The following is a 26422-nucleotide window of genomic DNA, read 5'->3' as shown; positions in this document are numbered from 1 at the left end:
GGGGCAAAGCGAGAGGCCCCCCGCCAGCGGGCAGGGTCGGTGCTAGGGCAGGGGGACACGTGTGGAGTGCCTGGTACCCACAGGTGGCTAGCAGTGGATGTTTCTTTGTTCCGACTCTCTTACCCAGTTTCCTAACAGGATCGAGAGACCCTCCCAGGTCCATGGCACCCAACTCGAGCTCAGGATACTGGCAACACCAACACCCTCCCTCAGACCAAGTGCACTCACCTGCCCAAAGCCTGCCCTTCCAGGGGCCCCCATTCTCCACAGGCAGACCCTGAGCGACCTGCATTCCTCTGTGGGCCCCCCCCCGCCATCTCCTCGGGGCTCAGCAGTGGAGGCCATGGCGGGAGGGCCCGAGACTGACTTTATGCTCTGCCAAACAAGGAAGGAAAGTGTACTTCAACCACCTGATGGCATCGGAGCTGCTCTCCACAGCTGCACACGAGCATCCTGGCTCGGGCATGGAAAGGAGCCGGCAGCGGCCAGCTTCAAGGCTAAGAAGGAAGCTCTTGGCTCAGAGCTTACAGAGTTCACAAAAAGTTACAGGGAAACTCAAGAAAAGCGTTCATAAGAGGATGCTCCCAAGTCCACTGATGATGCCCTGGGCTTGGCAGTACCGGGCATGAGGGAGGAGGCCTCAAGGGCCCCACCTCAGTCTCACCAGATAGCTCCTGGCAGCCCTGGCCCTGCTCTAGGCTCTGCTGTGGGGTGTGGGCTGCTCTCCTGGGGTTAGGCTCATGTAAACCCCTTCAAAATAATCAAGGAAACAGAAGTTCAGGGCACCAAAACACTTATGGACCAACCCCAGCAAGGGCCCTTCTCCCATCTCCCTATTCTCTTCCTGAAGCAACAATGAATAACATTCAAGTAGTATTCATTTCTGTTTTCTCCAAATGTTTGAGGAAATCTAGATTCTACTACCACCTTTTGGGGGCCAAGAAAGATGTTTGCTTTCAAAGGACAGAACTGACTCAGGCACCCTCTTCTCAAACGTATATGGCACTCCAGATGCCGTTTTCCGAATTGGGGAGCTGAGGTCAGGCACCTTCCGCTCTCTAACAGAAACATCACACAATGGCAGGCATGTTACCAGTCTGCTTGGCCCATGCGAGTGAGGGGCCCATGCTGCCTCCTCCCCTTCCCTTCTGCAGCTTGCACATGCCACGTCTGGCCCAGGTGAATGAGGGGCCCAGGCTGTCTCCTCCTTCCCTTCTGTGACTTGCACGTGCCACCTCTAGCCCCAGATGCAGACAGGTTTGTGCCATGGCACTGCCTGAAAACCTCAGTCAGGAAACAGAGCGCTTTCCCTGTGGTCCCGGGTCACCTCAAAGATGCCACCTCAGGCTCCCACGCAGGCCAGATCCACAACCAGAACAGGAACTTCTCCAGGAAAGGTCTCCCGACCAGCAGTTTCTGAACTGTGCTCCTCTGGCCCTGGAGGCTCCAAAGACGAGGAGCCAAGCAGGAGGCGGATGTATGGGGCAACTACGCAAGGACACGAGATCGGCCATGATGGCAGCTGCTGCTCACAGAGCGTTTCTGTGCCAACGGCACCGTGTGGGGCAACTACGTGAGGGCCACATAACACCGGCCACACAACACAGGCCGTGACGACAGCTGCCGTTCACAGAGCGTTTCTGTACTGACAGTGCAGGCCAGCCCATGATCAGAGCACAGAGCCGTGAGTCCCAGGCCCTTCACCAGGGCTGCACCCACGCTGCGCTCTCACCACCACTGGGCAGCCCCTGACACTGCGGGCTGAGACTGCTGTTACAAAGGGTTTCATGGGGGTGGGAGGAAATGCCAGCTTTTTTTTAACTTGCTAAAGAGGGTGAGAGAATGCAGGGGTGCGTACAGGGTCCAAAGGGAAGGAGAAAGGAAGGGGATGCATCTGCTGCCCCAGGGGACGTGCTCCCTGGCCACCATCCTGGCTGCGGCAGCGCTCAGCAGGCTGGCGGTGGGGCGGTCACCTCTGCAGGTGCACTTAGTCCAGAGCCACTCAGCCTAATGAAATGAGGCGTCCTGAGAACCACGGCGAGGCGGGCGCCAGACCAAGTGGCCTGGGGAGATAAGCACTTCAGCATGGAGAGGTTGAAAACAGATCCTATTGACAAAATGGAAGGAACTACATCAAGAGGTGGTGATTTGGGGGCATGAATGCCAGACGCACACTTCCGGCTTGTTAGAAGTCAGCCCAAGAGGATGCAGCAGATGGGGACTCCCCCACTCTCAAGGCCACACCGCTGTTGCCTGCAACACCTCACTCTGAGAACCCCATGCCTAGGGGCCAAGCAAGCACTGAGAGGAAGGCCAGCACTCCTCTGCCCTCCCCCAGGCGGGCTGCACATACCCTTCAAAGAAACCCATTCAGGGTGGAACTGACCCTAATACAAATGAGGAAAGGAAGGCTCGGGGGTCAAGTGAGCAGGACCCAGTGACAGAGACCACAGACCCCACTCCTGCAAACAACGCCGCCATTCCCTGAGCACCTGCTTGATGTCAGGAACTTCTGAAATCTTCAATTCTCCACTCCTCTTGCAAATCAAGAGTCCTGGACCTGATTTTCCAGAGGAAAAGCAGGAGAGGCAAGGAGAACACCTCTCAGCTGGAGTCAACAGGCATCGGAGAGGCCCAAGGTGCCAGCAGGACAGGTGGTCTTCCTCCTCAGCAGACGCCCCGGCACCGAGGCCAGAGGCAAGGAGGAAGAGCAGGTGAGACTGCCTCAGCCTCACCCGCCTGTGTGGCCAGCCCACCCAGACAGGGCGAGGACTGTGAGGAGGGCCCAACCCCCAGGAAGCACCCCACACCATGGCCACAGCCTGAGCCCTGGCTGCCACGGGGAGCACACAGCCCGACCCCGAGCCAGCAGTATACTCACAGCCAACCCATGGGACCACCCTCCCCGCACCCCCACCCCACCCTAGCTCACGGGACCACCCTCCCTCTGAGCTCACAGGCTGCAGTCCAGGGCTTGCCAAGGTGGGAGAGCTGCCGGCCCCAGGCCACACACTGAGATGCACCCCACCCTCAGCAGTGAAGGTGACTCCCCCAGCCATGCCTCCAGGGCCATAGCCCTGAGCTCTGTGTCCTGCCTCTGGTCTCGGGAGGAACCAGACACTACCAATGACCCAGCACCCTGAGAGTGTGGAAAATACAAACTCATGCTGGGAGAAGCTGCCAGGGGCTGGGGCCAAAGGCAGACTGCTGAGAACTCCACAGCCACAGAGGACGCCCGCCGCTCTCCTTCAAGGCTGTTGGGGGAGGAAGCCCGGCTTCGGCAGACCCCGTCCAGATGGCTCCAGCAGGGGCCAGTGTGAGGGGCTCTGCATGGAGAGGCCAGTTGCAGCTCGGACCACACTTCCCCTGACCCTCGAGGCTAAGGTTTTGTGGGCGATTTAGGCCTGAGATGATAAAAAACAATTTTATGCCTAAAAATATTAAAAAGTAAGTAACAATACAGATCAGAAAAATCCATGCTCTAGGCTTCACTCCATCAGAGTCTCTTTCCTCCCACGGGCCTCAGTTTCCCTGTTTTTATGGTCTATTATCTGGACCCCCACAGTCCCTGCCCTGCTCCACTGCAGCACGGCACACCACGGGCCAGGTGGCCAGGCTTCCAAAGCCCTCAGCTACTTCCCTGCAGGACGTGCATCCTTCTGTGACCTGTGCTTGGCTCAACATCACCCACACAGCCTCCAAGCCCAGAGGGCCCCTGCAGACGCCTCTCCCAGAGCCTCCTACTCTTGTCAATCCTTGGTGGCTTCCTCGGGGCCTTCCCCAGGCCAGTGTCCCAGAGGCAAAGGCTCAGCCACAGTCATCAGTGCCCAAACGTAAAACAGTGACTCCATCACCCCTCCGGCAGCCCCCGTCCGCCCCGCACACGTTCTTACACAGGACCCTCAAAGGACCCTGAAGGGTGAAGGGTGCTGGTGCCACCCTCCACCCCTCAGAAGCAGATAGTGCACCAGGGCTGGCTGGCCCTCCGAGGCCCTAGCCGCAGCCACAGAGCCAGGAGCAAAAGGCCAACCAGGACAGGGACGCCGAGTGACCAGGGAGAAGGGAGAAAAGGAGCCAGGCATTCCTGGCTTAACCACTTCCAAGATGAAAAGCCTCGTCTGCCTTAGACATTTCCTCCAAAAGAAAAGCCATGGGTGTGGGTGGGAGCCGGCCCTGCATCCCAGCACGAGGCCAGGCCCCCACCGGGAGAAACCCCAGGGAGCGACCAGGCCTCCATGCCCAACCTCGGGTGGAAAGCAATGCTGATGGCAGTTGCCTTCCCCCAGTCTCTGCATGCCAGAAAGGGCGGCTCCATGGCCCTGGGACCCACCGGCTTCTGGAACAATCTCCTATGGCAACTGCCACAAAACTAAGCACTCAGAAAGTGATTGCATTTGGGATGAAATTTTTTTCTAGTGCTTGAATAAAAAGGGGAGTTTCACATTTCATCCACTTCCACATCCCTTAACAATAAAAACTTATTTAAAAAGCCATGAATATGTAAATACCATTTTAAATATGGAAATGCAAAACATTCAGGGAAACAGTCTGGGTGTGAAATATTAACGGCAGCTCATCTTGCTGAAAGAAGCAACACAAGCTGGCTGAAGCAGCAGGAGGAGGCGCCCCGGACAGACCCCAGAGCCCAGCGACAGTGGACGCTGGACCCGGCCCAGTCATGAAGGAGCGTGTGCTCGCCTTGAGGGCTCTGCCTGGGGAGGGAACAGGTTCAGACACCCACCTAGAGCAGGGCCAGCCTTGCCAAAGCCTGCCTGCATCCCACAGGGCCACCTAGTGCCCCACATCGGAGGCCCCTCCAAGCCAGGCAGCCACCGCATGCTGTGGGGAACAGCCATGACACCCAGCCATGCCTGCTGATGACCTGGGCTTTTCCCTGGAGCCAGGATGGGCCAGACCCCTTCTCAGGAGAGATGAGGCTTGATCTCAGGCCCAGCAGCCAGCTGCAGCCTGAAACATGATGGTGCCGCAGACAGGCCCCCAGACCATACTGGGGGGCCACAGAGAACCCGACATTGGCAGGATGGGCACCGGCTATATGTCCCCCAACCCAAGACTTCACTAGCCCTGATCAGGAAAGGACTGGAGGAACAAGAAGGCACCGCATGAGGGAGGGAGGCCCCGAGACAGACGCCCACTCACCCAGACATCTCCATGCCATGCCCCCCTTCTCTCTCTCCCTCTAATTAGCCACAAAATGTACAGGCCTGGTACCTACCCACCTCCGCTGAGGAGGCCCCACGAAGAGGTTCTAAGCTGAGCACAGAGGAGCGGGCGGCTGCACATGCCACGGGCACCATCTCACGTCCAAGTCTGGGCACTGCAGGCAGGTGCCACACAGACAGCCTGGGGAAGGCCCAGCCCCTCCACACGGCCTGGCTCCCAGGACAGGTGCCGCCAAGTCCTCTTTTCCTACTAAAATCTCAGTGGAGAAGAGAGGGGGACTGAGAACCAAAAGGACAGGCAGAGGCCACCAGCCAGGCCAGGGTTGCCGGGGCAGCCATCACCGGCCAGCAGGTGGACCGCACAGCTGTGAGCACAGAATGGGCCTGCTCCCCTGTCACCTTGGGAGGCGTGCTCTGGGGTACCTGACCCACTGAGGGGCCCATGTTCAAGTGCATGGTGCCAGACCCCAGGCACAGGGATGGCCCTCACATTTCCCCAAAAACCCGCTCACTGGGCCTATTCTACAGACAGAAAACTGACTCATGAGAGAGACGGCTTTCCAAAGGGTCCACGCTAACCAAACTAACCCGAGCAGCCTTCGCCAAAGAACAAGGCAGGCACGTGCCTGCATCTGCACTGAAACCACCACAGGGAAGCAGATGCCATCAAGGGCCCCGTTCTAGAGACAGACAAGGAGCCTCAAAGGCTGTCCCCTGGTGCAGGGCTGGGTTGGGGGCTGACGCCTCTATGGCGCAGGTGCACTGTGAGTCCCAGGCATGGTCCGGGGCTGCAGGAGAAACTCTTGGGACCAGCCCCACGTGGGATGCACAAGGGGCAGAGAGGGACAGGAGCAGGATACAGACAGATCACACGGGTTCTCTGCTGCCAGACGGAGCGCCCCTAGCTGCCACGGAGCCCACGGTGAAGGGCACGGTGCCACCCAGAGCTCCTGGCACGTGCCCTGCCACAGCCCTGGACCAGACAGGCATGGCGGGCTGCCACCGTGGAACACATGGAGACAGCCCCTTAGACTCAGGCTGATTCCACACCTTCTGCCAAAGCCCATTTACATCGAGTGGCGCCAAAGCCGAACGGACGCGACAAGGCCTCTGCCTGTGTCAAACCCCAGAGAACCCCTTATGCCGAGAGCAGGCGGTCAGGTTGACCATGAGACTTGCTGGGAACACGTGGCTGAGGCCATGGTCAGTTCAAGGGCAGGCCAGAACCGGCCGTCCCGATGCGCTCTCTCACCCACAGTGATCCACGGCAAATTCCATCACCTTGACCTCCCAGATGCCCCCACCGCCTAACCCGTCCGATCATCACCACTGGCCACAACACAGGAGACATCCTGCCCCACAGAGCCCCCTGGAAAACTTACCCCTGCCATGCCCTGAAGGCTCCCAGAAATTGTACTTTCTCATTACCTCAAAAAGTGACAGCAGGACATGGTGCCAGTGATGATAAGGACTAGCTAAAAACCTGCACCGTCCACAGCCTCCACAGCGGCAACTGCACTGAGCCTCAAAACCCCCAACAGGAGTCACCATCACCAGAAAGACTTGCTCGGAGAGCCACTCCTGGTAGAGCCAAATGCAAACACGGGCCCCCGGAGCCTGGACCAGTGGTGGCTTCTCCAGCGGGAGGCCCCTCAGGTGCAAGGGGGGAATAGCCCAGCCACCGTGGATCTCGTATGCCTTGCTGGTCTCTGGATGGCTCAAGTGCACCATAATTCAGACACCAGGTGACAAGGTGACAAGGCCTTGTTACGTCCTTGAGAGGACGGCCTAACCACCTGGGACCAACAGCAGGAAAGACTCATAACTAGTAAACTGATCTTCACTCACTCTTGGGAGGCGACAGAAACCTGAGGCAGGAAGAGGCTCAGAAAAGCACCGTCTGTGACAGAAAACATGGTGATATCCACTCATGACACCCAATGACTCTCGAGTCCCTTATGCTTGACAAGGGCCTGCCTCCTCCTGACGCTGCCCAGGCCCCTGATGGCAGCAGCAGATGAATCAGCCAGGCACAGGCACCTGGAAGCACCACGCAGCCAGGTGTTCCAGGATATGCCAGCCTGGTGGCTTCAGGCCAAGGGCTCTCCTGCCTGGAGGCAGCAAAGTGGGATCTTCAAAACAAACTGTGGCCATCAGAGCCCAGGCTGGAGTGCACTTCTGGGAAAGCCGATGCACAGAGGGGAGGCAGGGGAGGCCGGGGCAGACCCCAACATGAAGAGCTCCATCCGCATCCACGCCCCTCAGGGGCTCCCCTCTGTGGACTTCTCAGCCGGCTCTACCTTAAGTCAGCATCGAGGAGGACACCTGGGGCTTCAAACAGGCAAAACAGCACCAGGCAGGATCCATGACCCGGGGTCTCTGCTGAGGCAGAGAAGCAAGGCCAAAGGCCGAGATGGCAGCCACACAACGCGTCCTGCAGGGACCCAGGATCCACCTGCAAACACATCCCACAGAGCTCTGGAGGCCCACAGGCCTGGACGCATGTCCTGCTTTCACCACCTCCCAGCTGTTTAGCCCGGGGCTCAAGTTCCTCCCTGCAAAAGAGGGAATCATAAGAGCTTCTAGCTGGGAGCATCTGTGAGGCTCAAGTGAGACGCTGCACATGAAGCACGGCGCAGCTCATGGTGAGGGCAGATGCGGGATAAACACTGACTGCTCTCATCATCCCCGTCGTCATTCATCGCCGGGATTACAGATGAGAAACCTGAACCCTGGAGCCCTCACAGCGTCCTGAGAGGCCCTGCTCCCGCCACCAGCCCTCTCCAAAGCACGGCCTTATTTCCGGCAAAGCAGAGAAACCACCAAGAGTACGGCCCCACGCATCCCCGCCCAAGCTTCCCAGTCCTGCTCTTCAAGAGCCCTCAGAGCACGTTGGCCTATTCCACTCCAGATCTGAAAGAGGACAGCACAGCCACGGGCTGGGCCACAAAGGACTGCAGCCTCCTGTCCCGGCTCTACCCACGGCAGAGCTGGGGACGGCAGAGCTGGGGACGCCAGGCAGAGGGGTGCTTGGGTCCCTAAGGGCCAAAGAGACTAAGAGGGCCCGGAAAGGGAAGGGAGGCTACAGGGCAGCCCTGGGGCACCCTGTGTGAAGCGTGAGCAGAGGGCACACCAGATCCACCCACTGATTCTGAACAGCATGCCCTGTCCTCAGCCCCACAACCAAGAGGTCCACTCTCAGATTCAAAGAGCTGAAACCGAGGCTTCAGCGCAAACAAGGCCAGGCTCCCCCACACTGCCATGAAACTCCTGCTCCAAGGTAAAGAGGACCAGGATCTCTGACAGGCTCTGCTCACACCAGTGACCAATGACGCCCCATCTGTCCACGGCTAAAGGAAGGGAGAAACACACAGGAGGCAAGGTTTGCTGGTTCTGACCCAACCCCCAAGCTGAAATGCACTCAAGCACTCCGCCCTCCTAGAGCGCCTTACGGCCAGTGCCCTGTAGGCTGCCCCGCTGCCCACTGAGAGCCCTGGCTGCCCCCGGCTCCACAGCCAGCCCTGGACCCTTCGTCACAGCACCACGTCCCGGGGACTGCCAAGAGCTGCTGCACCAGGCACGTTATCAACGTCATCCCGCTGAATCCTCAAGCAGCCCCATAGACACTCTTTCTTGTAAGACAGGAATTCCAGTGCAGCACCTGAGCAAACCCGCATAAAGCTAACAAGCAGGCTCCTCGCAACCCTGGAAAGCAGTAAGTCCTACACTGAGAGTTCCAGAAGCTTCTTGCCTCTACAAACTCCAGCCCCAAGACCAGAATGCAGCACAGGTGCCACCACGGGGCTTCCAGCCTCCAAAGAGCGCAGAAACATTCGGACACAAACTTCAGTCCAGCTCACAGCAGCGTTTGGAACTGTGCTTCACCAGTAAAAGGGGTCAAAACCATAGCTCAATGCTAGGAAAATTCTTTCTTGCTCCAGGCTGGTTGGTGGCCTAGAAGCTAACTCCGAGATATGGTGTCATTTTATCTTCCTCAAACAAGGCAGGCGATGGCTTCCGACTCGGCATCTGCTCACTGCGGGATGATCTGTTTCCTGCACCGAGTTTCACGGCAAGTTCACATCAGACCCTCCCTTGGCTGCCTTCCCTGCCTCGGAACTCCTCTGGGTGGAATGCTACTGAAACAGGCTGGAATGCTACTGCAGTAACTATGGAGAGAAACTGATGCAAACTTTAAAAAGGCAGCAACGGCAGGAACTCCGCAGAGGAGCCCGACCCACAGGACCTGCTGAGGTACCTGCTGGCTTCTGGCTTCATGGACGTGGACATGTGTCACATTGGTGAAAGGAACACCGAGTCACCAAGACAGCAACTGTGGGAAAGGCACTCTGTTCTGCACATCAGATCAGCAGAGAAGGAAAGTTACACAACACCCAGGAAGTGCATCAAGACTGCGTGGTGTAGGCTGCTCACAGCGGCACACTACGCCGGCTGATAGGCAACATTCATCTTCTAAAAGCCAAGCTCCTGAAAACAGGCACACGAATGACCCAGCCATCACTTCGGAAGCTCGGCCTGAGGTACCAGCATTCCGAGATGCTGCCATAAGAGATAACCCACGGCACCGTCACAGCAGCACTCCCTCGAAGAGGGAGCACCGGGCACTGGGCTACGAGGAACAGGGCACCGCCTCCAAGAGAGTGCACCGGGCACTGGGCTACGAGGAACAGGGCACTGCCTTGAAGAGGGAGCACCGGGCACTGGGCTACAAGGAACAGGGCACTGCCTTGAAGAGGGAGCACCGGGCACTGGGCTACAAGGAACAGGGCACTGCCTTGAAGAGGGAGCACCGGGCACTGGGCTACGAGGAACAGGGCAGCGGAGCCGTACCCTGAGAAGCTCCTCAGATGGCAAGAACAGCGTTCACTACCAGGGAAAGATGGACACAGCCAACATACTCGGTAAAAACTGCAGAGGAGAACACACGTGGCCACAAGCACATGCCCGCTGGTCCGCACAGACGAGGGAAAATGCCCGGCAGCTGCCCTCACGACCCATGACCTCAGCTGGACCAGGGCTCTGTTCTTTGGTGACTACAAGCTACTTTCAGTGAGAAACAAACAAAAGTGACTTCAAAATGAGGCCCGCCTGGCAAAGCCCTCAGGGATCTGGGCCACCGTGGCCTCCCATCTTCTGCCATGCCGCCTCCTTCACGCTCATCTGAATTTCTGTCCGACTGCCTGTAAGAGACTTGTAGAAATGTGCTCAGCTGTTCAATAGCGTGAGGCTCCCTGACCCCGCCACGGCAGGCCGCGATGAACACGGTGTCCCGCCACCGAAGACAGCAGCAGCCCAGGGGCCAGAACTCAAGCGCCGAGGCCATGACGGCACTCATCCACACCTCAGTGGCCACCGCCAACGCCGCCTGTCCTAGGGTCTGCCTCCTTCCTGGGCCTTGGAAGTGCACAAAAGGGCTGGGCACTCAGCGTCACCAGGCCCCAGAAAGCCTTGGTCGGGAAGTGTCCACCCACCAGCAAGCAGCACCACTGAGACCTGGGGATGGCTCAGTGCCCAGGCGCAGCTCAGGAGGCTCAGACCTCACAGCAACTCAATCGTTACTGCCAGTACCTTTCAGCTCACAGAGATGAAGAGAGGACCAGGTGCCTGCCCAAGTCACATGACCAGCAAGGAGCAGACCAGCCGCCCCCCAGGCCCTGCAGGCAAGAGGGACCAGGAGCTCCAACCTCACGCCCAGAGGCCTCCTGCACCTCTCCACTGCCCCATCCCAGGGAAGCGTCTCCAGCGCTCCTGGCGATGGGTGACCAGCGCCATCTGGAGCCTGCACCTTGGCTAAAGAAGCCCACATAGGGCAATAAGCCACACGTGGGACAGAAGCCAGCACACAGACACACACATGAAAGCAAGCTGGAAACGCTTGTGAGAACCCAGGATTTCAGGGCAGCTTCTCCCTTTGGCCTCCCAGACCAGTGCAGTACTGGGGACCTCGTCTCACCCCCAAGACCCCATTTCACAGAAAAGGGTGGAGCACCAAGCGCTTCCATGGGGTGCCCCAAGACTCACCCTTCCCCAGGGAGGGTGCTCCAGCTCTCAGAGGGAGCCCACAGGTCCTGAGAGGCCAGCCACAGCTGGGGTTGTGAGGACCACCCGCCCACTGTAGAGGCTGCTCCCTGAGACAGAGACCCCTTTCCCAAACCAATCCCCCCAGGGGCTCAATCCACATCTGTGACCACAGCGAAGGCAACACGGGCAGCATGCAGATGCGAATGTTCCCTTCCGTGTGGCCCTGGACACAGAGACGGGCCTGCTGCTGCTGGTCGAGGCAAATAATTTTAGGAAGCGCCTCCCTGCTTGGTGGGAGAGAAGTAGAGGCAAGTTTCCTTTAGTAGCTTTAGTAGCTCATTCTGACTCATTTAGTAGCTCATTCTGTGTCATTTCCCAAGTAAAATGACGGGGATCGCCCGGGAAAATGTGAACACTTTTAACTTCAAATCACTTTTAATGCCTGTTTCATCTGACAGTGGCTTTGAAAGCAAAAGGCGAATCTTTATCATTTGAGGGTTTTCAGTAAATTGATGTGATTATGTCCAACACAACCAGATGCTTCTAAAAGCCAATTTTCAAAGTGACATCAGCCCCCAAAATAAGAAACCTCCTTCTGGCTATTAATAAATTATTAAAACACTCTCTCCACAGGAGGAGGAGGCTGAGCTTGATCATCAATGGCAAACAGGTGAGCTTCAGGCCCTCCGCACACACCCACGGCCTGGTCAGCCGTGCAGGGCGCAGAGCTCCCTTGGGGCCCCGTTGCACGGCCCTCCCCTCTGCCCCAAGCCCACCCCACTGCCCACCAGCCCCACAGGTTCCACCGAACGGGGTTCAGTCCCTCATGGTAGCTCCATCTTCTGGTCAGGGGCAGGCATTAGACCCCTTTTTTGCCAAGGAGGCATAAGGGGCACTTGCTGGCAGTGGGGGTCCTAGGAAAGGCTTCCTTATACACAAAAGATCCAAAAAAGAGGCCTCTATTTTCCGCCTCTGGGTGTGATGCCGGTGCCTCTATAGCCCCTCACAGCCACGAGTGAAACCAGAGAAGAGCCGGGGTGTGGGATACGAAGAAACACATATCTCATCGCCATCCCAGGTTCCCTGGAGCCCTTGGGACTTCCGGAGAGACGGGCATGTCTCTTGGTATTCACAGTGAGCTCCTTCCAATCACACCTGCATTCATGCTGACGTGAAGACTCAGGGTGGACCTGCTAGTGATGGACGGGCTGGTTCCCAAGACCACATGAGGCCCCACCCTGCTGGAAAGACGAGAACCCTCCTGATCCAAGGAGGGACCCCAAAACAGGAGGCCAACCCCCAGACCCCATGGCAGTTTAGCACATTGTGAGAACAATGGACGGCGGTGCCTCAGCGGAGGCTCAGAGCACGTGGTGGAAGCATGGGGCAAACCCTTCCCTCAAATCCCTGCTCCCCCATCCCATCCCAGCCCGGGGCCAACTACACGGTGAAGGGCAGCCGACCCCCGAGAGCCAGGGGGCACACACTCTCACCTGCCCCTAACTCTCCAAAGAAAAGGCATGCCCACAAGCGCCCTGGGCGGCCAGGTCTACCTGCTGGTGACGGCACTGTTCTTGTCCTTCAAGGCAAGCTCCCTCTGCTGCAGCTCAACCACGAATCTGGAAAGGTCTTCTGGAGTCCTGCAGGATAAAGAAGGCACACTCAGTTCCACCTGTCCCCCAGAAGTAAACCTGATTCTGCACACAAAACAGAAGGTCAAAAGCAACCTCTGTAGCTGATGCTCTGGGACCCAGGATGTGTGAACTCTGCCGACCCGGGTCCAGGGCAGCATGCACGCACTACAACCTGGGGTCAACCACAGCCCCCACCCCTATGCAACGCCGGGGAGATGACCTTAGTAAGCCCCGATTTTATTTCACCTGTAGAAACAGAGACATGACCTGACAGTGTCACTCTTCAGAGGAAATGAAATCATGTTTAAAAAGCACCCACCAGGCACCTGGCACAGGGGAGGTGCTCAGCGAGTTTTAGGTTCCTTTCCTCCCCTCTCCTTCAAAAGACCCACATATAACAAGAGTAAAATCAGCGATCTCCAGGTGCAGCGCTTTCTACTTTCCAGGACGATTCCAGATTGTCTCAGCGAATGCCCCAGCAACCCTGTTGTTTACCATTTCCGTTTTTTAAATGAGGAAACTCAGACTCCAATGTGAAACAGCCGCTTCAAAGTTCAAAGTGCACCCCGATCATCAGCAGCAGCTGAGCTCAGCCTGAGCCACATCTTCTAACTCAACGCTGGGACTCCGGAGGACACGGCAAGGATCTGAGCCGTGCATGCAAAGTTACACCAGTGGTGTGTGAGCGTTCCCAGCCTCACAACCTGGGGCACAAAGCCAAGGCTCCCTGGCTAGACTGACCAAGTGGCATGTGAGCTCCGGCCCGAGGACCCATCCTTGTTCTCTTCACCTGTCATGGACCAAGTGCAGGTCCACATAGAGAGCAGGTGCTGGGCAATGCTATGAGAGCCCCATCCAGCCCCACTCAGGGAGCCGGCACTGCACCACTGAATGAGCAACGGACACCCCGATATTGGCCAAGGAGGCTACCTGCACCCCTGGAAGGAAAGGTCCTAGTCACTCTGTCAGCCAGGCCCCCAGAGCAGCCTCGGGTGGATCCCGAGGACACCCTCCCAGCAGCCTGCTAGGGAGCTCCTCTCTGCGAGTCAGCCACGGCCACGTAGAGGCACACTGCAACCATGGACCCCTAACAGAAGCCATCCTGTTGCCTAAAACGTGCACGCTGCAAACCTCACGCGCTGGGCCTGACCCTCTGCCCTGAGACAGCCATTGACCTTTCCTGTCACTTGAGCACCCTGCCCATGGGCCCCCAAAACCCTGCATCAGCTTACCCAGTGCTCACACAGCCCCTCCCCCGGACTTCCAGCGCCCAGCTCCTCCTCCAAACGCAGAGGAAGGGCCACTTCCTTACAGTGCCTCTGGCCACCCCCACGCCCCTCGCCATCCCATGCCTGTTTTGCATGGCATGGAGGACAGCTGGAGCCCGCCTTGCCCAGCATTAGTTTGGTGTTTCTGGAGCGTCTTCCATCACTGGAACAAAGCTACCAAGAGCCAGTGAGCAGATGTCCTGTGGCCCAGCCCAGGCCCTGAGCCCTCACACACACCCAGGGCTGGTCATAAGCCCTCCCTCTGACCACAGCCTCTTCACACAAAGCACGCCACGGCCTTCTCCCTTCCAGGTCCCCCAGAGAGGCCTCCTCTGCCCACCCAAAGAACAGGCCCCTTGCTGGACATCTAGTGGGGACAGCGATGAGTGCGGAAGGAGTAGCTGGCACCAGAGAGACCCCATCTGTCCTCCCACACACAGGCAAACCGGGGTTAGAAAGCAGCTCCATGGAAAAACATTTTATGACTGAAAGGTCTTGGAAGAGAAACTGAACTCTAGGAGAGAGATGAAAGGTGCAGCTGGCCTTGAACACCGTGACCATTCTCTCCAGTTTCCCAAAGCTTCCAACCTCGGGGAGTTAAAAATATCAGTACGAAAGTAAGGAAACCTTTCCAAGCCAACAGATATTTTTTCTGAAACATTTGAATGAGATATTTAAGTTGTTTTGCATTAATCAAAGGGGCTTGTAAATTTTCACTAACTCAGTGCAAAGAATTTATTTACAACACATAAATAAAAATCGCATATGTCCACATCTGCAACGGCGCCTCCCAGCCCCTGTGCCCAGAACTAGTGGCAGGTGGGGTGGTCACAGGCTGTAGGCTACAGGCTCCACCTACATAGCCAAGACCACTCCGCTCACACCCCTCAGGGCCCCCACATGTCGCCGGACCTGAAACAGCAGGAGGCCAGTGGAGAGGCATCTGCCAGGCAGTACCAGGCCCCAGGGTTCTCCCAGCTGGGATGGCTCTCTCTCACCAGAGGGCACACTGCCTGCCACCTCCCTCTGTGGGGAAGCCTCCCTGCAGCCCGCAGAGCAGGAGGCAGGGTCGGGAGCATTTGATACCGATTTAGAAACAAGCTTCTTGCCCCAAGGTACGAACCTACCCAGCAAAGCTGGGAGCTGGGGTAAGATCTCAGAGGGCCAGGCTCTGCTAACCATGTTCTGCAATTCCCAGAGAGGCCAAGACCATGATAAATGCAACAATTTAGCAATGAGGGGGAAATGGGAGTGGTTCAAATAAACTGAAAAGTGACAGTGACAGAGCCCTCTTCTAAAGTGCTGGGTGCCCACAGATGGCACACGCACCAGGCAGTCTCCTACGTCACCCAGGAAGGCCTCTGTCTCATGCCACTGGGGTCAACGCCTCATTCTGGCATTGATGGGCCACAGGAGAAACCTGAGTACTCGGGAACCCGGGGGCATCCATCTCAATCACCCAAGGAGCAGGCTGGCTTCACAGTCGCACAGACTCTGCAGGAGGCTGCTTCTGGGTGGCTCCCTGCACGCTCCTCCCCGACTGAGGGGGGTGTGTCCTGGAGCTTGTCCTGCCCCAGGCAGGAACAGAGAGGGTGGCTTGCCCTGAGGCAGAAGGCTGGCGCCTGAGGCGGATGGTCCCACACAGACCCCAGCCCTCGGGAGCACTGACACGCGATGGGCTCTCAGCCTGGATACTTTCTGGCCACATCCCTAGGCCCCCAGATCCCTGGTGCCAGCTCTCAGTCCCCATGCGACCAGGCCCCTATCATAGGGAGGACTGAAGCTGCAGGGCTTGCTATTCCAGAACCCTCCAACTACAGGGGCGGCCGTGCCCAACACCTCCCATGGGCAGAAGCCGCTGGAGGGCACAGGGGCACCAGGAGGAATTCCTCCCTTCATAGCCTCTTGCGCTGAAAAACCCACAGTCACTACTTTGGCTAAACCAAGCCTTGTGAGCCCTGTCTGGCCATTCTTGCTCATGACCAGGGTTCAGCTTCCACTCAAAAGCAGAAGCACAGTGAGCTCGATAACCGTGTTCAAGAATGTCACACGGGACCAGTCTACTCTACTTGCAGAGACAGAGGGAAGGCCAGGACATCCTTAAAGGACAAGGAGATGGACCCGTGGGAGAAAACCTGGGTCTCATCCCCAGCCCTGACCCCTCCAGGCTGAACCCCCTACCTGCTCGGCTGGGCTTCCTCAGGCTCATTTCCAAAACCCTAGGGCACAGGCATAGTGGTCTGCTATTACTTGACAACCCCTACGTCATTAATTTTATGGATGTGGAAGGGACAGGGAGGATGTTTTCAAGGTGTGCAATCCAAGCCCATTTTCACACTGGCATTGGGAGGCCAGGAGAGGACATGCACCCTGGAGGCGGTGTCTGGATGTCACCGTGGACATGAGGAGAACACGCTTTAAGTACAATCATCAACCAACGGGTTAAAAGTTGTGAAATTTTGTATACCCTTTGTTCAGCAGTGTCAATCAAAAGAAAATGTGCTCCCCATATACAAAAATCAACTGGAGATGGATTACAGGCTGAAACCTAACACCTGAAAATATAAAAATACTAAAGAAAACAAGGAAAACACTTCAGGACATTGGTCTAGGCAAAGATTTTATAGCTAAGACCTCAAAAGCACAGGCAACAAAAACAAAAATAGACAAATGGGACTATATCAAAGTAAAAACCTTCTGCCCATCCAAGAAAACAATCAACAGAGCGAAGAGACAGCCTCTTGAATGTGGGAAAATATCTGTCAACTGTTTGGCCAATAAGGGACTAACATACAAAATACAACTCAAAAGGAACTCAAATAACAACAATTAAAAAAAAAAAAACAACCCCATGAAAAAGTAGGCAAAGGACACAAAGAGACATTTCTCAAAGGACAACATGCAAATGGCCGACAGCTATATGAAAAAATTCTCAACATCATCTAATGCTAATCATCAGGGAAATGCAAATCAAAACCACAGTGAGGTACCACCTTACCCCAGCTTAAAATGGCAATACAAAGACCACCAAACACACAGACAGATGCTGGTGAGGATGCAGAGGAAAGGGAACTCTCAGCTGCTGTTGGAAGGAATGTAAATTAGTCCCACCGCTATGGAACCCAGTATGGAGATTTCTCAAAAAGCTGAAAACAGAACAACACCATATGATCCAGCAATCCCACTACTGGGTATTTACTCAAAAGAAATCACTGTATCAAAAAGATACCTGCATTCTCATGTTTATCACAGCAAAGATGGCAAAGATACGGAATTAACCTGTGTCCATCGACAGAGGAATGGATAAACAAAACGGGGATGTACACACAGTGGAATGCTATCTGGCCGTAAGAAAGAACAAGAGCTGAGCCGAGCGCGGTGGCTCACGCCTGTCATCCCAGCACTCTGGGAGGCCAAGGCAGGTGGACCACGAGATCAGGAGTTCGAGACCAGCCCGGCCAACATGGTGAAACTCCATCTCTACTAAAAATACAAAAATTAGCCAGGCGTGGTGGCACACGCCTGTAATCCCAGCTACTCAGGAGGCTGACGCAGGAGAATCACTTGAACCAGGGAGTCAGAGGTTGCAGTGAGCCAAGATCACGCCACTGCATTCCAGCCTGGAGATAGAGCAAGACTCCGTCTCAAAAAAAAAAGAAAGAACGAGAGCCTGTCATTTGTAACAACGTGGCTGGAATGGGAGGTGACCGTGTCAGGTGAAATCACCAGGAACAGAAAGAAACTGCACGTCCTCACTCATGGGAGCTGTGGAAATTCACCTCCTAAAGGCAGAGAGTAGAATGACAGGTACTAGTGGATGGGAAGGACTGGGCGAGTGGAACAGCAGATGAAGAGAGTTGAGTTAATGGGTACGAATATACAGTTAGATGAAAGGTATAAATTCAATTGTTCCACAGAAGAGTAGGGTGACTAGAGTTAACAGTGTATTGCATAATTCAAGAGAACCAGAATTTTTCCCAATACGTGGAAATGATAAATACTCAAAGTGATGGTTACCCCAAATACCCTAAACTTGCTCATTCCACATTCTATGCACATAGGAAAACATCACAGGTACCCCATAAATATGTAAAATATTATGTATAAAAATAAATAAATGGTAAATAAATAAATAAAATAAAATGTGCTCTCTGGGGATGAAGTGTATGAGCTTTAGTTAGTGGAAACAGAATGGGTGTAGGGCAATGGTTTCAGAGCACTCCATATGAGAAAAAGAAAAGACGAAATGGTTTCACCAACATGTGGACATTTCTGAGGCCACGAAGGAGGTCCCATCAAGAACGAGGTGGAATCCGATCAAACGGGGCAGGAAGTCACCTCCTGAACTGTACAGGAAGCATTCCGGCGCCCTCTTCTCGCATTAACAGCAGCCCATGGAGAAGGCCATCATCTGGAGCAAACGACATACCCTTGAACCAGGCGAGGCGGGGAGGAGGAGCCCAGGAGGCTCTGGGCACGCGGAGGAGGCCACAGAGGTGGACTGTGAGCTCTCAGAGAGGCTTGCACAGAGAAGCAGCCCGGGAGCCGGAGAGCCGCTCCTCCGGCGTGGGGCTTCTGTGGCCTGGCAAGGAAGCTTGCTACCTGAGGAAAACTGGACCCTCCAAAAGGACAAGTCTAAGAGAGCGAGCAAAGGGGGGTCCTCAGCCCCGACCTGCCATGCTCTTCCAAGAGGAAACCCAAGACAGGCACCACACCTGGCCAAGGCGGCATCCTGCCACCGTGTTGGGATGTTTTTAATTGTGGTAAAGTACACTTAACATAAAATATACCCTCTTAACCATTTTTAAGTCCCCAGTTCTGTCGTGTTAAGCATATTCACGTTATTGGGCAACCAGCACCACATCCATCCCCAGAACTCTTAATTTCGCAAAAGTGAAACCTTGTCCCATTAAACAGGAACTCCCGCAGCCCCTCTGCTCCCAGCCCCGGTTACCTCCATGCTACCTTCCATCTCTAAGAATGCGACCACTCCAGCCACACGAGTGGAGCCGTAGAGCATTTCTCTGTGACAGGCTTACTCTACTTGGCATCACATCCTCAAGGCTCATCCATGTTACAGCATGTGGCAGACTTTCCTTCCTTTTGAAGGCTGAGTAATACTCCATTGCATGGCTACACAACATTTATCCATTCACCCGTCAGTGGACACCTGGGCTGCTTTCACCTTTTGGCTATTGTGAATAATGCTGATCCCTGAAGGCGGGGCTTAGGGGCTGCACACAAATTCCCTGGTGATTCTTAAACACAACTACTTCTGGAACTACCGATCATCTGCATAAATAGAGAGGGGAGGCTGGGTGCGCAGTGGCTCACGCCTATAATGCCAGCACTTTGGGAGGCCGAGGCGGGTGCATCACCTGAGGTCGGGAATTCAAGACCAGCCTGGCCAACATGGTGAAACCCCGTCTCTACTAAAAATACAAAAAATTAGCCGGGTGCAGTGGCAGGTGCCTGTAATCCCCCCTACTCGGGAGGCTGAGGCAGGAGAATTGCTTGAACCCGGGAGGTGGAGGTTGCAGTGAGCTGAGACCACGCTGTTGCCCTCCAGCCTGCGCAACAAGAGCAAGACTCCATCTCAAAAAAAAAAAAGAAAGAAAGAAAGAAAATGAGAAGAAAAGAAAAGAAATAGGGGAAAATCTAAGCAGAAAATAACCCTACAGCCTTCTGGGCAAGTTACCAAAGGCAATTCTTTATGCCACCAGGATGCCACCCACCACACATGTGACAGAGAAAACACTGCCTGCGGTTCTCTGTCAATCTGAAGGACAAATATTAGGTTACAGAATTTGGTCCAAGTCTAAAAGAAGAATCCTACAAATGTCATCACAAGAATTCTGGAAACTCGAACACCTGAAACTGCATGACGGCTTTGACTACTGTGTAGGACAAGGTCATGGACTTTTGATCATTTGATATACACTGGAACATCTTCAAAAGAATGCTAAGTAATACAATATTTTAAGAATAGAAATCAATAATAACAAGGCGATGAGAACACTGTTGTGGGCAGGCCTGCTCCACTGACCACTCCAGGAGTGCAGGTCACCGTGATCGGGAAGTGGTAATGACGGAACAAATCACAGCACTCAGAGGGCTCCTCCCCTTCATGTTATCATTTGAGTTCCCCACCGTGCGAGTCCACACCTCACATGCGTAAGAACCCGCAAAAACTAAGAGACTGAGAAGAGAAAAGCAGCACAGCACGCTCCTGACATGGAAGATGCTGCCCATCCGGGAGGAGTGGGAGAGCCGGTCCCCTGCAGTCTCTGCTCAGCGCAGCACAGGCCCAGGGCCCTGGGACACAGGGCAAAGGGCGTCTGGAAGAGGAGGGCAGACACCTCCCAAGAAGCCCTGGGACTCAGGAACCCGGCTTGCGCCTGTGGGAAGAGAGGGCCGGAGCTCCACCACCACTGGCTGTCATGAGCTCCACACAAGAACAGAGGAAAGTTCTTGAAGAGCTGTTGAATCATGAAGGGTTATTAAACAATTGCAGCCTTTGCCGCATATCAAATCCAAGACCAGAGCCCCAACACCTCCAACTGGCAGGAAGAGTGTTTATTTTCCAGAAGCCTCCTGACCTGTGTGTGGTTAAAGCTACGCAGAGATGTTTACCAAGGGTGCTCTGGGGATTAGCTAAGTGCTCGTAACCAGGAGGAGCCGTGCCAAGTATCATTACGGCCTAAGAATAACTCCCGACAGTCCATTCTGAAACCCGCACTTCACCAACTACAAAGTGGAAGGCATTCAGAGGCCTCAGGAGCCTCAGCTTGGAGATGACACGGCAGTGACAGTTCCAACTGCAGTCCAAGCTGTGACATCTGCTGCTGAAAATGCGGGCTTCAGCTGCGAAGCCTTTTAAATTCTAACTGGTGGGTTTTCAAGGGGAAGAAAGTCTTTTTGTTCTATCTGCAGCTGAATTTTGACTCAAGCCCAGCTGCACGCAGAGCGGCAGAGGGCTGTGGGGAGTCCGGCCCACTGCTTTCTTTCCGAGGCGAGAGCAGCTCCAGCCCAAGCCACGGCTATTTTGGGGCTAATAGCAGATGTTGGGGCTCTAGCTGAAGCACAAAGTGCCAGTTTCACCGAGTCTGAAAAACTGGAGATCCAGAGGACTGCGAGGTGGAAAATGAATGAAACAGCAACAGCCATCAAACTAATTAGCAAACAAGACACCTCAAGCTTTCAAAGAATAGAAATCCACAGGGCCTAGGACCACAGTCCAAAACTGCTGAGGCTGGGGTTCCAGCCAGAGCCCTGCAGAAGGCAGGGAACACAACAAAAGTGACACAGGCTCTCTCTGCAGGGCTTGTTTTGCGAAAAGTATGCAGAAATAGGAATAAAATACATTAGACAGCAAAATCTCAGTGCTACAAACCAAAGGACAATCGGCATTCACAACTGCAAAGTCACCAGGGCAAGAGGGCGTCATGTCAGCCAGATTTTTCTGGCTGATGCTACACAATTGTGTGGAAAGGTGGGGTCGCCAGGTTGGGAGAGATGCATGTCCCCAGAACACGGGAGGAGCAGCTGGTGTTTTCCTAAAGACAGGGGACTAATGCCATGCCGTGCGGCACCCGGCCCTGGGTCAGGTTCTGCAGGAGCCACCTGCCCAAGGCTGTACCTGCTGCACCTGCCGCACCTAGCCTGAGGCCACTGAGCTGGAGCTCAGACTCTCCTGGTCCCAAGACCAGGGGAACCCCAGGTCAGGGGACTCACACGGGGCACCAGTCCCTCTCACCAAGAGCCTGGGCCGCTCCATGACACCCTGGCCACATGGCAGATGATGCCACTCACACTTTTCCCAGCAGACAGAGGGAAGGTCACTCTTACCCCATGGAAAGGGACCCAGGAAAGGTGTGGTTTCAGGCCTGGCTGCTCCACTACTACTCTCCAGCCCCATCCATAAGCCCAAAGGCCCACGCAGCAGCAAACCCTCGTCACGCTGTGACTCCTACAGGGAGCAACCACTTTCCTACGGGGATGTGGGTCCCACACACTGCCTGGGCAGGACAGGGGTGCAGGAGGCGTCTGCTTCTCCACATCACTGCCTCAAAACCTACCACGATGGGAGCCACATTCCCACCTCAGGGCCTCTGCACAGCCCTCTTCCAGAACACCGCACCCCTAGATGCCCACGTGGCCTGCCCCCTCTTCACTTGTTTGAGTCTTCAATGGAATGTCACCTGAGCCCTGGCTCCTCCTGGTGCTCTCCTCCTTCACAGAACACCACCAGCTGAGATCCTGCATCTTTCTACCTGCTTATTTAGTATCTTTCCCCCTCCACTGGAATGCAGGCTCCAGAAAGGCACGGGACTGTTTTGTATTTTGTTCTGTTTTTTCCACTGGCCCAATAATATGTTTTCAATAAATATTAAGAGAATGAGCAAAAAAAACATATCATTCCAGAACAGTAACTATCCAACTAAATGCTACACAAGTCATTCTACTGAATTCACCACCGGATTAAAAGTTCGGTATAACAGGTTAAATGTCATAGTCTATCCATACAATGGAACTTGTGTAAGAGGAAAAAAACACATCTTTTCCTATATTAACGTGAAAGATCACCAAAAAGGCATTGCTAAATACAGATACAAGAAGTGGACTATAAGTATGCTATGCCGCCATGTGCAGGAAAGTCAAAACCTGCATGGCTGTGTTGATTCATTTTTGCACAAAAGAAGTCTGGCCGGGCGCAGTGGCTCATGCCTGTAATCCCAGCACTTTGGGAGGCAGAGGTGGGTGGATCACTTGAGCCCAGGAATTTGAGACCAGCCTGGGCAACATGGTAAAACCCCATCTCTGCAAAAAAAAAAATACAAAAAATTAGCCAGGCCTGGTGGGGACTGCCTATAGTCCCAGCCACTCAGGAGGCTGAGGCAGGAGGATCACTTGAGCCTGGGAGGCAGAGGCTACAGTGAGCTATGATCACGCACTGCACTCCAGCCTGGGTGACAGAATGATACCCTGTCTCAAAAAAAAAAAAAATCTAAAAGATAAACAAGAAAATAACAATGGCCACCTGCTGGAGAACAAGAACATGGCAGGAGGCTTGCCACTGGATACTTTTTTTATTTTTTGAGACAGAGTCTCGCTCTGTCGCCCAGGCTAGAGTACAGTGGCGCAATCTTGGCTCACTGCAAGCTCCACCTCCTGGGTTCACACCATTCTCCTGCCTCAGCCCACCGAGTGGCTGGGACTACAGGCGCCTGCCACCACGCTGATTTTTTGTATTTTTAGTAAGGACAGGGTTTCACTGTGTTAGCCAGGATGGTCTCGATCTCCTGACCTCGTGATCTGCCCGCCTCGGCCTCCCAAAGTGCCGGGATTACAGGCGTGAGCCACCACGCCCGGCCTATTTTTTTTTCTTTTTTGAGACAGAGGCTCACTCTGTCGCCCAGGCTGGAGTGCAGTGACATGACCTCAGCTCACTGTAATCTCCGCCCCCCAGGTTCCAGCAATTCTCCTGCCTCAGCCTCCAGAGTAGCTGAGATTACAGGCACCCACTACCATGCCGGGCTAGCCACTGGATACTTTTTGAATGTTTTCAATATTTTGTACCAAGAAAATACAATAGCTGTTCAATAAGTAATTTTCAAAGCCCAGTATTGCGACCTTATATTGCAGAATCAGGTACTACATAAAAATTTTATAAAAAGAAAAATAATTCCCACAACAAATTAATGCAGAGAAAATCTAATTACAAACACTTGTAACAAAACAATTCTATCATTCCTAACTGACGCTCAGTTATGCATAACAATACAAATAATTTGCACTATAAATGGGGCAGCAATATATCAGTGCAAGGTTTCCTACCCAGAATCACCAAGACGGTAATGGATCCCAGAAGTTGGCTAAGTGACGAATCAAATGATGAGTGTATCTCAAACATTTCAACGTAAAACAGAAAAATACACAATTATTTTTCAAGCTGCAAACTTTTTCTTCGAACATGAGTCCATTAATTGGAGTTTCGTCTTTTTTTTTTTTTTTGCATGAACCATGTCCACGACACACCACTCATGATTGTTAGCTTTGTTTCTTTAAAGTGGATCCCTGTCATCTTCCTAGACCTTACAACTTTTCCTCATAATCTTTCACTATTTGCTTTATTCAACAGCAATTTTTTTAGCAATTTTCCTTTGGGACTTTCCAAAGCATTCAGCTTTGTCTTCACAGAAACATTCTCTACACATAATTATTTTTCATCAGCTTCCATATTTAATTAAATGATGCAATTACAATGACGTGCAACAGGCACAAACTGGTACATTAAGGATGGGCGGCCAAGGCCTCCAGGGAGCAGGACTGAGTGAGCACCACAGTGTTTACAAACCTCGGGAGTCATCACAGAGCCCAGGGGCTTGCTCTGGGAGTGTGGGTTGGGGACGTAATGGGATGGAACTAGGGAAGGTCCACCCGTTTTCAAAGAAACTTTCCTTTTTCTTGAGAATGGGCACACAGACAACAGTATGTATTCTCTGTTTTGTTTTTGTTTTTTGAGACAGTCTCATTCTGTCGCCCAGGCTGGAGTGCAGTGGCACGATCTCGGCTCACTGCAACCTCCGCCCCCGCCCCGGTTCAAGCGATTCTTCTGCCTCAGCCTCCCGAGTAGCTGGGATTACAGGCACGCACCACCACGCCTGGCTAATTTTTTGTATCTTTAGTAGAGACAGGGTTTCACCATGTTGGCCAGGCTGGTCTCGAACTCCTGACCTCATGATCCGCCTGCCTTGGCCACCCAAAGGGCTGAGATTACAGGCGTGAGCCACAGAAGCACACTTTTCTATGTATAATGCATTTTAAACTTGGTCATGAGAGCTGCTGTGCAGCAGGAATCAACACTCTCCTGGGCAAGCCTGGGGAGCGCTGGATGCCCTGGAGGCAGCCTGGGCCTGACTCCTCTCAGAGTTGCCCCCTCCTCGCCATGCGAATCTGACACAAAGCATCCCCCTCATCCACACCAAGAATTACTGGGAACAGAAACGTGCATGTAAATAGTCTTTTCAAAAAGCAGGTTCTGCAAACCATCCCAAGCATAAAGAGGCAGCAGAGTTAACACCTTAGGGTCTAAAGTCAGTCAAGCACTCAATTCTAAGTCCATTCATTGCGAATCTGTGACCCTGACCTCTCCAAACCTCAACCCCCCACCACCTCAGGAAAATGGGAACAGTTACAGTCCAGCATGGACTCACTGAGAACCGGGTGCACGCAAACACCTATGTCCTCTTCTCAATAGGCTACTTGTATAATGAACCGCCGTACAAACAGAGACTATATGATTAGAAACAAACATTTCTCCATCCACTGGCCTCTTTCCAGAGGAGACATAAGGTGATTCTAACATCCTCAGGCACTGTTCCAAAGAGTGCCGACTGATGCAAAGGAATGAGAGAGGCAAGAGAACAGCCTGGCACCGCAGAAAGCCGGCACTCTGGAGGCAGCCAGGTGAAGGGCCCAGCTGAGCCTCAGTTTTCTGGTCTATGAAACAGACAATTCGACCTTCTTGCAGGAGCTCTGCACTGAGGGCACCCGGCAGTCAGTGGAAAACCCTGGACCCCTGTGACGGTTGCTGGTGCCCACGTCCATCGCCCGAGCAGGGGCAGACGGCATGCCTATCAGGTTCTAGATCACATCGAACGGAGACAGCAGATATGTTAAGTGACAGAATCAGAGTCTAAAACCACACTGAGAAGCAGGAAAAATGGGGGAGGGGGTGGTAGAGGAAAAATAAATTTTTTGACAGTTGCACCAGAAAAAAATCAATTGTAGAAACCTATGGTGGAAGGACACACCTGATCCATCAGCAGAACCTGTGAAGATGCCTGCAGAATCTGCATCCAGTGAACAAATTTAACTGAGCGCTTACTGTGTGCCCAGCAAGGACACTGCATGGACAAACAGACAGAGTCCTTTGCAGCTAGAGCTGAGTGGCTTGCTGGGGAGGCCGGCCATGACAAGAGTGGGCAGGCAACATCCCCGAGGCCCAGAGGAGGTGACAGTGGCATGATCCAGTGGCCAGATCTGGAGAAGAGTGGAAAGCCTGAGGCTGAGGGAAGGGGCCTGTTGACCTGGGAGGGCCAGGAAAGGGCTCTAGGTAGGGAAAGGTGACAACTGAGCACAGATTCAACGAAATAAAAGGTGGGCAATACAAATGCGCTGGGCCCAGTGGCTCATGCCTGTAGTCCCAGCTATTCTGGAGATTGAGGCAGAAGAATCACCTGAACCCGGGAGGTGGAGGTTGCAGTGAGCCGAGATCGCACCATTGCACTCC

The 26422-nt window shown here is 54.1% G+C and overlaps 1 protein-coding gene across 9 annotated transcripts in view; it reads right to left on the bottom strand.

Annotated features, from left to right (window-relative positions):
• Positions 1-26422, bottom strand: part of MAD1L1 (mitotic arrest deficient 1 like 1) — a 408622-nt gene that overhangs the window by 313847 nt on the left and 68353 nt on the right. For all 9 annotated transcript variants that reach the window (XM_063631057.1, XM_055262343.2, XM_063631054.1 and 6 more), the window contains exon 11: positions 12779-12865. In XM_063631057.1, coding sequence (XP_063487127.1) covers positions 12779-12865 — 87 coding nt within the window. The remainder of the gene's footprint in view (positions 1-12778; positions 12866-26422) is intronic.

The sequence above is a fragment of the Symphalangus syndactylus genome, chromosome 22 (genome assembly GCF_028878055.3).
Source record: "Symphalangus syndactylus isolate Jambi chromosome 22, NHGRI_mSymSyn1-v2.1_pri, whole genome shotgun sequence".
In the NCBI taxonomy this organism is placed as follows: domain Eukaryota; kingdom Metazoa; phylum Chordata; class Mammalia; order Primates; family Hylobatidae; genus Symphalangus; species Symphalangus syndactylus.
The sequence above is the reverse complement of the archived record's forward strand: the minus strand, read 5'-3'. Positions and strand labels throughout refer to the sequence as shown.